General features: G+C 34.2%; 1 protein-coding gene across 1 annotated transcript in view; it reads left to right on the plus strand.

The window, feature by feature from the left end:
* CPED1 (cadherin like and PC-esterase domain containing 1) overlaps positions 1-12,125 on the plus strand; it is a 265,972-nt gene that overhangs the window by 118,829 nt on the left and 135,018 nt on the right. The window contains exons 7-10 of the mRNA XM_021699370.1: positions 6,861-7,003; positions 7,791-7,863; positions 9,237-9,404; positions 10,658-10,762. Of these exons, the coding sequence (XP_021555045.1) occupies positions 6,861-7,003; positions 7,791-7,863; positions 9,237-9,404; positions 10,658-10,762 (489 nt within the window). The remainder of the gene's footprint in view (positions 1-6,860; positions 7,004-7,790; positions 7,864-9,236; positions 9,405-10,657; positions 10,763-12,125) is intronic.

The following is a 12,125-nucleotide window of genomic DNA, read 5'->3' on the forward strand; positions in this document are numbered from 1 at the left end:
CCATCCATATATTCCATATATATATTACATTAAAAATAATATTAATACTGATGCTGAACCCTTCTCATTCTAGCCATACGTAATATTCTCTCAACAGATACATGTTTTACTTGAATAAAAAGAAATTACATCCATCTAAGAGGTGCATTTCCAATACAATTTTACCTTTTTATTTCAGAGATTAATTAATAAGACTTATATTTCTATTGTTCTGACCAATTGTGTATGAGCAATAACTGTAATCATAACTCTTTGGGAAAGAAAAAATATTTTTAAATTTAGAGCTGTATGGTAAGTGTAATTTTAAAAACTTAAATTTATAAACACATTTTTCTTATTGAGAATTATAGGGTGATCAAAAAAATCCATTTATATATAAAATATATTACATTGGGATAAAATGCTGAGGTACTTGTATTCCTTTGGATACATTGTGAGAGCTTTACAAGAACCTGGGAGAGAGACTGGTTAGGTTAGAGTCAGACAGAGAGATCCTAGGTGAGTCTATAAAAGGCAGAAAGATAATAGTATCAGTCAAAAAATAATAGATTTAAATTTCAAGCATATTACAAATAGGTAGATTTGATTACATACTTATTCACCTATTAATTTGGACAAAGAACATACAATCTTGGATTTCCTATATTTAAATGAGTGCCCTTAATTCTACCCTTGGATAAAACTGAGTCGGAGCTTTTCTGCGGTATTTCCTTTTAAGCATTGGTTATAACCTATAACGATCATCCTCTAGACTAACTTTGTGTTCCATCATTAATTTGTCCTCTCTTCTGGATCATTCCTGTCAACATTCAAACTTGCTATATGATTATTTCCCATCCTGAACAAATGAACAGAAAGATCAAGGATCAAAGAGTGTTTATAGATAAAGCAGTGAGTAGAAGGACGTGGAGTAGAGATGAAGATTATTTCCACTATTTGCAGGAGCTGAGAAATGGAGCAAGGGAGGGCTTATTTTTTGTTTTGTTTCTTTTGCAAATTTTTCAACCATTAAATAAGTGCTCTTTTGGACTTTGGTGGTACAAAATTAGCAACTGTTTAAAAAACATGGTTGTTGGAGGGAGTGAGGCTGTAAAAACTACAAAATTACTTTAAAATTTTGTAATTGTGGTAATATATACATAACATAAAATTTACCATCTTAACCGTTTTTAAGTGTACAGTCAGTAGTATTAAGTATATTCACATGGCTAGGCAACCAATCTCCAGAACCTTTTGCAAAACTGGTTATACCCATTAAACAGCCCTGCATTTACCCCTCCTCCCAGCCACTGGCAACTGCCATTCTATTTTCTGTTTCTATGGATTTGACTACTCTAGATACCTCATGTAAGTGGGATCATACTGTGTCTTTTGTGAGTGGGTTATTTCACTTAGCATATTATCTTCCAGGTTCTTCAAGCTATAGTAGGTGTCGAAAAATCCTTCCTTTTTAAGGCTGAATGATATTCCATTATATATTTTGTTTATCCACTCATCCATTGATGGATGCTTGAGTTGCTTCTACTTTTTGGCTATTGTGAATGATGCTGCTCTGAAAATGGGTGTGCAAATCTCTCTTGGAGACTCTCCTTTCCCTTGTTTTGACCACGTGCCTAGAAGTTGAATCACTGGATCATATGGCACTGCAATTTTTTATTTTTTGAGGAACCTTCATACTGCATAGTAGCTGCACCATTTAACATTCCCACCAACAGTGCCCAAGGTTCTGATTTCTTCACATTCTTCCCCACACTTAATATTTTATGTTTTTTGGTAGTAGCCCTCCTAATGGATGTGAGGTAATATCTCTTTGTGGTTTTGATTTGCATTTCCCTAATGATGAATGATATCAAGCATCTTTTCATATTTTTTTTGGTGTAAAATGATTTTAAGTACTCATATTCTTCTTTATACTGAGAAGATAAAAATTTCTCTCTCACACAATAATTTGAGAGAAATTCTAGGAAACTTCAGTAAGGCACAATGCTATTAAACACTACTCAAAGTTCAAGATACTAAAATGGCAGTATTCTGAAGTTTCCCAGTTAGTCAAGAACATGACTTAAAAAAAAAACCAACAACAACAAACTCTAATATTGGTTATTCTGTCATCCTTTGTCTTAACTCTTAGATTAAATTTTCTTATCTCAAAAGTCCTTTTGAACAGCTGTAAGCTTCTATTTTTCAAAGGTTTTATTACAAGTCACCAAAAAAATGCATATCCTCCCTCTCTCATGAGATGGAAACAAGAGATAAACATGTTCTAAGGAGAAAAATTATTTTATCCAGAGGCTCCAGTAAATTATTTCTCTTATCAAAGTCTCTGTGGTTTCTGTAATGTTATACTTAGCTTAGTCCCTAGTCTGTGGTAGGTACTAGCCACCCAAAGGTAAAATGGTACAGTTTCTGCCCTGAAAGATCTCACAGTCTAGTGGTAAGAAGAGACAAGAAAATCGGCAAGTTTGACACAGAATGACATGTGAGAATGCAACTGAGAGCAATCTGCCCAAGGTCTTATGGGAAGATAAAGGGAATTAATCAGGTGAAGCCCAGAATTGGCATGAGAAGGGCTATAAGAGATGGGTTGGGGGAGGAGGTGAATAGAAGGGCTCCTGAGAAGTATTTTAAGATATCAAAGATGTGATGGAAGTTTTCCTACAAATATTTTCAAGTTGATTTTCAGTTCCTTGTGTCCATCCGTTTTTAATTGATAATTTCGATCCATCTGTGTATATTTAAATAAAACACTTGATTGGATAGGTGTAAAAATCATAAATGCCTTACCAGGTTATTGCTTGAATCTTACACAGTATGAACAAATGGTGGTGTTTCAACTGCCTGTTTTTTTTTTTTAACTAACTAGTATTTTCTCTTTTGTTTAATCTTTTATTGTTTTTTATAAGATCTGTATTTATTTGAGAGAGAGAGAGCATGGGGGAGGGAGGGTCAGAGGGAGAAGCAGATACCTGCTGAGCAGGGAGCCCGATGCGGGGCTGGATCCTGGGACTCCAGGATTATGACCTGAGGCAAAGGCAGTTGCTCAACCAACTGAGCCACCCAGGTGCCCCATCAACTGCCTGGTTTTACAACCATGATCTTACAAGGTCATTTCCTATATAATTTACTTTGCACTAAATTTGTATTTCATTTTGACACTAAGGAGGAAACGTATAGTTTATAAAATGGTTTCATGTCATGTTAAACACTTTAAGATGCTCTTTTATTTATTTTTACTTTGCTGCCAAGGCACTGATTTCCTCAGGAGCTTATGTTCTCACATTCATGTAATTGAAAAACATCCATTAAAAGTCTTGGTCTAGGGGCGCTTGGGTGGCTCAGTCGTTAAGCTTCTGCCTTCGGCTCAGGTCATGATCCCAGGGCCCTGGGATCGAGTCCCACATCGGGCTCCCCCTGCTCAGTGGAGAGTCTGCTCCTCTCTCTGCCCACACCCTGCTTGTGTTCCCTCTCTCGCTGTCTCTCTCTGTGTCAAATAAATAAATAAAATCTTTAAAATCTAAAAAAGTCTTGGTCTAGAAAGGGAAGAAGTCTCCTTGATATTTGAGTTTATGGCTTCATTGTTTCAAACTAGCAATGAAGGGGAAAGTGCTCCTTTGAGGATTTGTTCTTGAGTTAAGAAAGCCCCTGGGTAAGATGTGTTTTTCAGGTTCTGATGGCTGTGAGTGGTATTAATATCAAATAATTTCAGATTTGACATTGTCTAATGAGGCCATTGAGTTCAATTCTCTTTTTACATTTGAACACACCAAGATGCACAGAATTCAAGTAAAGTGACCAAGGAAATACAGTTAAGTGTAACAAATTACAACAGGACCAGACACACAAAGAAATCTTCCACTTAGCCTAAGTGGATTGATGTAGGAAGTATTGTGCCCTCTCTGGGTCACTCATTGAAAGATGATCTTTTAAAAAAATAACTCTTAAGCACTTGCATGATTCTATTTTCATTTCTGGTATATGTAGCCTGCTTGCCACTATACTAAATAGTTGAAATAGGTCACTCATCTAGAATTTCCTTTGAACTGAAGGGCTTCCGGGGCGCCTGGGTGGCTCAGTTGTTAAGCGTCTGCCTTTGGCTCAGGTCATGATCTCCTGGTCCTGGGATCGAGCCCCGCATCGGGCTCCCCGCTCGGCGGGGAGTCTGCTTCTCCCTCTCCCTCTGCCTCTCCCCACTGCTCCCACTCTCTCTCTCTCTTTGTATCTCTCTGTCTCAAATGAATAAATATGAAAAAAAAAAACTGAAGGGCTTCCATAAATAAATTTATGCAATGAGATAGAAGGGAATGCATACAGAGACAAAACCTGGGGACAAAACTAACCCCAAAATAAAACAAGTTGCTCAATTTTGAGTCATGCTTTTGGAGTGCTACTTCTCTCTCCTCTCCTCCTACCTCTGTTCGTAAAGGCAGTTCTGGTCCCCTGCTTTCATGGTGGGTAGTTGATGTTAGTCTTTCTCGTGGCTGACTGAGGTCTTAGGGAAACGGGAGGATAGACAGTTATTTGGATCTTTCAGTTCTGCTCTTTCGCTTCTCTTGGGAGGCTGACCACTGGAGGGGGCCCTTCAACTGCCATACCTCTTTATTTCTCTTGAAAGGTTTGTCAGTTATTTGTAAAACGTTCTTTTTTGGTTGGTGTCACAAGTGTTTGAATTCCCAGAGGCAGTTTTGATTTTCCACCAATGCACTGCATTATGAGAATCTGGGTTCAACAACCACGTCCGTTCATTGAAATTTCCTTAAATGGCCATGGACTTTCTTGTTTTAATTAATAAAAGGAGCGAACATGTGCTGAATATTGACATGTGCGGGGTGGTGGTGTACCTCACATACATTCTCTCATTTAATCCTAGCCTTACCTCTGCAAGATAGATATTGTTGTTAATCCCAGGAGTTCTCACAATTTAATAGTAACAGCGTAGAGCCAAAGTTAAACCAAGGATTTGTTGCCTCTAATGTCTATAGTGTTACCACTGTGCTGTGTGTTGGGGGCAACACTCAGCACGGTACTTTCCACGTTGTAAAGTTTTCACTAAAACAATCGAATTGAATGGAACTGAATCCATGTACTAGCAGCCCATATTCAACGCTCACTGTCACAGTCAGAAATTTAGAAATAATCGGTTTCGCAGTGGGAGAATCAATTATTACCCTGAGACGTTAATTTGCTAATTATTTCTTGCCACGGAAGATACCATCTGATCATCAATCTTCTGCATCTCATATGCTACACAAACATTTCCAACTTTCTTAAATTATTAACCTTGATCTTTGTGATATTCAGGAAACATTAAAACAGAAAAGGGAATAATATTAGCAATGACCCTTCTACATAATATGGTGAACAGAGTGAAATACGAGTTATTTTTATTTGGAAAAACAATATTACTCTGTTTTGACTCAAGGGTGTTAACATTTTTAGTGTTAGCATTAATTTGTTTTCTTTTGACCATACAATTATTACACTTATTTTCCTTAGTGAAATGGAAAAACATCCCAATTGCCAAATGCTAATGATGTGTTCATAGTCTTAAAATGTACATCTCATTAGGTTTCTATTTTTCAGCTGGTAAATTTTATGAAGTCAGTATTTGTTTCTCTTGGGGAATTTTGCTTGGTATTTTAAAGACACACTTACCATTTCCCTTAGGTCACTTGTGCCAATATCTGTCCTTAATTATCATAGCAACAAAAGTCTTTCACTTTGTAGTCTTATGCAATTCAGATGGATCTAGCCTGTCCTTCCAAAAACATTAATAGAATACCTGCTGCATGTTTTTTCAAAAAATATTTTTTGTTCTTCATCCTTGAAAGATTATGTTTATCCAAGAAAGTCTATGACTTAATATGAGATTTATTTTATGCTTTTTAAAAACTTTAACTTGGACTTTGATGTTAAGCATCCTCAAGCAGTAGTCTTGTTGTGATTATTTTAATATTCAAGCAAATAAAAACAGCTGTTTATGGTATCAATAATTGTGTTTCTAAGAAAATATAAACCTGAGCTTTATTCCCCTTTTGTAATAGTGCCCCATCTTTTCTATCCACAGGACACATTAAACTAAAATGTTAAGAGGACACTGAGATTCTCTCAGATTCTTCATTAGTTGGCTAGATCTCCCACAGCAAAATGCTGTGAAGAAGCAACTTTCATCCATTTATTTTTGTTCTGATATATTCAGAAAAGTGCTAATACTAAAAAGTTTGGACCTGAATTTCATACTTTACAGTGGATTTCAAATACATTTTCTTCTTATTTGGGTTTACAGACCTCTTGTTGGTGGTATTCACCCATTTTAAAGAGAAGGACACAAAAACTCAAAGTGGGTTACCAGTCTGAGTTCACCTAGTAGAGTCACAAATTAAACCTGAACGTTCTGATCACAAGCTCTTGTAAATAGCTCCACTTCACTTTCCATGATTAGATGCCATGAAATGAAAAAAAAAAGCAGGGGGAGGAGGAGTAAAAAACTCTTAAAGTAATTTAAATTACAAGCTGTAGTGGCATCCCATATTCAATTGAAAGGCTTATAATATATTTTTAAATGTATATAATATATACATATTGCATATTATGTATATAATATATACACATTACATATTATGTATACATTTATTATATATTTTTAGTATATTATATATTCTTTCAGTATATTATATATAAGATATATATGTGTGTGTATATACACAAACTATATATAGAGATTATCAAACTTTCCTATTTAAGGAGTTTTTTTGAATGTGGCAAAGACACATAACCCAACAGAATCTTTCAAACTGGTCACCTTGGAAATGATAGACAAACAGATTATTGTTTCAATATTGAATCCTTTACTTTGTTCACAGCTGCAAACATTTTTTGAGACATTCCTGACAGCCAGTTCACCTCTTCAGGCTTTTGATAATATGAAAGAAGCAATTAGCAAACTCTTGCTAGCAGCTGAATTATTCAGCGAACCATCTACTCTGGGACCAAAGGCCTTCAATAGGTAAAAACCGATGCTAATATTAAAAAAAAGAAAAAAAACCTTCCAAAAATTACTAGTGAAAATATTTTTAATTATCATAAGTGTGAAAATATATCTTAATTATCACAAGTAGGTGGTACTTGGAAAATGTTATGTCAGTATATAAATATGAACTTGTAATGTCTTTTCATATTTACAGATCCTAAAACTTCAGTGCATGTTACAGACTTGTTAGCATCCAAATAATAGTGACAAGAAATAAAGCACACATTGTTTAAATTAATTTTAATTGCATCTCCTTTTTAAGCTTAGCTATTTTTATCATATGAACTTTGCATTGACTTAGGTATAATTTTACTTATGGACCTTATTAACAATATTCAATAGCTACTATCTCTATACTTCAGTTTACTTGAATATAATTTCATACCCTTTTTCTGGGGAAATGTTAAATTTAGAATGTCAACAAAAAGGAGATGACTCAAAAGTAAGCTTTATCATGTTCCATATGTGAATAAGAATGCCTAGCAGTAAGGAGTAGGAGAGTTTCCTTCTCCGTATTTAGGTTTTCATGAAGTAACTTTATTGTTTAATGTGTTATGAATATTCTAGATATATTTGTATTTTTTATGAAGAACAAAACATATTCCAATTTAAAAATAAATTGCATGTAATTTCCAAGTCACTGCTCTTTTTACTTAGTACAGACCTTGAAATTAACTCTAGTAACTGTTAATAATGTATCAGAAGATAGAGTAAATGTAGCAAATAGAATATATTTTTATATTACCTTGTGTTTTTATTTCAGATGCAGATTATGTTTTCAACTTTTCACTTTTGATATTGGTTACTACAGTTTTGGGTACCCAGTAGTGCTCCAGGTGAATATCCTGAAGGCTTCTTGTGAGCTTCCACCTTACACTGAATGATCTGTGGGGGGGGGGGTGTATATATGTGTATGGGTGGGTTGTCTGCATTCATAGGAACCAGTCAATAAATAGCAACTTGTACTAAAGTCACTACAGGCTTATATTTTACTGTAGTTCAGAAAATTACCTAATATGTGGAGAATCTATGATTTGGGTTCCAATCCCCACTATGAATCACTATAGAACAGGCATGGATTTTCCTATGGATTAATCACCACTGTTTATGAAATAAAGTGGAAAACATGTAGATAATAGAAAATAGAAGATTACCCAGCTTATTCACTTGGGTTTATAAAAATGTAACTCATACTTTACATACAGATATTTAGTTTTAAATTGGCCCTAAAAAGCCATAGGAATTTTTTAAATATATGGTTTTTTTCTAGTATAAATTTGTGTAAATTAAAGAGTACTTTTGTATACTCTGATTCTTTTACTTCCTTTCGAATCAAGTGAACTTTATCTTTCATCTAAAATATCCCTTAGTGGCAAGATTAAAAAGCAGTTGATTGAATAAATCTACAGAAAGCTTTATTTTGAGATATGGAGTAGGAAGAAGGGAAAGGAACAAAATAAAATTATGTGCAACCAGAATTCAACTTCATATTGCATTGACTGCTTTTCAAACTGTTGTACAGGTGAATGATTACAATTATATATGGCTCAGACATTTAGTTGAATAGCTCAAAGATTTATCCATAAAATTATGAAACTTCATAAATCTACATCTTTAATCATTTGTTCATTATCTTGCACACATCTCAGTTTGTATTATGCTCTTTGAAATATATTGTTGCAGCCAAGGTCAAAGATGTTGCTGCCTGTGTTCTCTAGGATTTTAATGGATTCCTGTCTCACATTTAGGTCTTTCACCCATTTTGAATTTATTTTTGTGTATGGTGTAAAAAAATGGTCCAGTTTCATTCTTCTGCATGTTACTGTCTGGTTTTCCCAGCACCATATATGTTAACTGACTTGAATATAAATACAATCTAAAAATAGTAAAAAATAAAATAAAATAAATAAAATAAAAATAAAATTTATTGTTCGGAAATGTCATATGTTATCTTTCCTGAATGAAAATTCTTCAACAGTAAAGAGTTTCAAGATAAATCACTGTGACTTTATAATCCATTACTTTTCATTTAAAAAACTGTATCTTCAAAAGAACATTACTTGTATTTTATAAAGCTGTTGACCTCCAAAAAGGCCACTAGATGTCAGTTCTGATCTACAATCCAACAAGAATGAATCATGTCTTAGAACTGATTTCACTGCATTAAAAGTCAACGAAAAATATTTACTGTGCTTTTACTCTTTCACAGGTGCATGAACATTTAAATTTTCAAGATGATGATAATATGGATTTTGAGGACCAAAACACAGAAGAATTCCTTTTACAAGATACTTTCAATTTTCTCTTCTCTAATGAATCTTCACTTCCAATGTTTTCTGAGATATTTCAGGGACTTTATAGATCAGGTGTTTTTAAGGTAAGTGTGTATTTTTTAAGTGACAAATTTTTTTTTCAAGTCATTCTTTGAAAGGTGCCATTTTCTTTATTGTGTAGCTAAGCAAATTGATAATGCATTTGAAATGAATTGGTATCCATTATATTACACCTTTTTATATTTTTCTGACCTGAAGACCAAGACTATTTTACGTCAACTAAGTATGAGTAACTGATTGTGATGCAGTGATGGGTTAAAATAAAGAAGTTCCTAACTCCTAAGGAATGTTTGTGGATATTATGAATAATACATATTAGATGTTATTTAGAATACTTTAAAAGAAATAGTAGAATTTTTTGGAGGCAGTCTAGAAGAGCAGTGAGTGTTCTAGATTGACATCAAGGGACAGGAGTTAGAATACTAATTTTTAAAGAATTCACATCTGGTTCACATCTTTGCTTAGCTGCTGCTGATTAGGGTGTAGTGCTTCATAGTAGCATTGGTTAATTTTTATGGCGTGTTAAACAAGTTTTTTTGATGCATCAAAATCTGTACAGATTATTAAGTACAGTATTATTCTCTATGTACCTTTCTGTTTTAAAATCTGTATTTGGAGAATTGGGGAGAGTGGGATGTGAAAGTTTTCACAAACAAACTTTGATGCTCTATGGAGAGTTGTTTGTGAGAAATAGAACATGACTTTATAGACTGCTGTTTCCTCTGGATTTTATTAATTTTTTCATCTAGTTCCCTGTTTTCCTTCATTAGTGAGTGGACTATCATTAAAACCGTTAGAACCACTTGATCCAGAAGTAGTGGTAGATATGTGCAACTTCTCCTCTCAAGAATGCCTCAGAAAAAAATGGATGTGAGGAAAAATGGGGCAGGGGGACTGTTTATTAGAATCCACAAACTCCAAAATTTTAATGTCCCATAGATGAAATTCCCATGTTCACCTGCTCTCTGATCTCTGGTACCCTGAAGGCTGAAGGAGATGCTTCCTGCATTCCCAAATTGTCACACACAGTCTACCCTCCTGGGCTCATCTCCCCAACCTTACCACCAACGCCCTACTGAGCAATTCCATTCAGGTCCTCTTTGTCAAGTATGAAATTTTCTTAGAGCCAGACACTGTTGTGACAAGCTGAAGTTACTATGCGTGATTTGGCATTAATTAGCTCAGCTATTTATTGAGTTCAAACTTTGATTGGTTTATAAAGTGGGGGGCAATTGGACTAAACGTGATTTGATTTTGTAACAATTGCTTAAGAATTGTTCCCCTCCCCTCATTATAGGGTGAAAACTATCAGAAGGAACAAAACCAATGCCTGTCTTTAGAGGAGATCAACTCAATTATGACTTTCACAAAGGAACTTGGGAACTTGGGGCAATTCAAACTGGTAAAACAAAAGTGACATTTGATTCCTCATGATTACTGAGCTTATAAATCAGCCATAAACTATTTGATTTTTGCTTCAAACTAGGTGAAGATTTTTCTTTAAGAAAGAGAAATCTTTGTAAGCTTTTTTCTTCTTTTCAGACATCTAAATATTAAAATGAGCAGAACCCATATTCTTTAAGAGTTTGCAAATAATACATGACTTATTCAAGGTAAAAGGATAAAAGATCAGCATAGCTGCCAGTATATGACTGTTCTGAGAGGGAAAATGTCCACATTTTACAAGAGAAGTTTAGCTTTTAACTTTGAGACATGTGCGTGGAACAAAACTTTCTTTCTGCTCATCGTGCCTTTTTTGTTTGTGTAAAATCAAATATTACTGAATGTAACCACATTTTAGAAAACAGCCTAAATCTAAATTTGTTGCAACTCTATAGCAAACTTCAAAGAAAGAAAACGTAAATAATTATGATAACTAGGCAAAAAAACAAAAAAACAAAAAACCTGACATTTGTTTTCCCTTCTCTGTATTTTCTTGGGTTCTGTGAATTTATTGGTCAATATGGAAGGTCACTATCAATATAATTTATTACATGTATGTGTGTATGTTCAGTACTTGCTTTGTTTCTAGTTCTGCCACTTATCTAGACGGACTATAATAGATTTCTATTTTTCCACTTAAGATTTGCTTATATAAAATACCTTGTTAAAACAGCATTTTTCAAAGTCCACTGATAATTTATCATTAATCTGTTTGGATCAGACATTTATTTTTTACTTAAAAAAATAGCATGTATTCACATGCTACTTGTCTGAGTTATAACCAATTTACTAAGTTAATTAATGAATGTTTGGCACTTGTTTCTATAATTTAGACTCCTATTTTAGAGGGTTCAAAGTAAGCTTTTGCCCCAAAGATAATAATTTAATTGATGGATTATTTTAATTAATTTAAAGATAGTATTATATTTGTCACAGTTGGCTCAAAACTCCACAAAGATAGAGAGAGAGGTCTCATTCCTGAGGAATTCATAATTTGAGATATTGTGAATGTAGAGAAAGTCTCTTGGCACAGTGTGAAAACTGAAGAATTATTTTGCAGGAAAAAGGACAAACCCCAATTTCCTGACTCTCAGAGTAGAAAGAGGATAACCATAGATTTTTTTCCATAGGATTAATATCTCTCACCCTGACAAAGTTCACTTGTAACCCCAAGTGATTTCTCCCCATTCTTCCTACTGCCTGAGTCACTCTGTCATTCAGCTGTTCTCAGCTATTGATAGGAAGGAAATAACCATTTTCATTCAAAGAAAAGAGAAAGAAAACTCACCATGTTTGGAAATATGATCAACAAAATTAGTTCC

Source organism: Neomonachus schauinslandi, chromosome 12 (assembly GCF_002201575.2).
Source record: "Neomonachus schauinslandi chromosome 12, ASM220157v2, whole genome shotgun sequence".
NCBI lineage: Eukaryota > Metazoa > Chordata > Mammalia > Carnivora > Phocidae > Neomonachus > Neomonachus schauinslandi.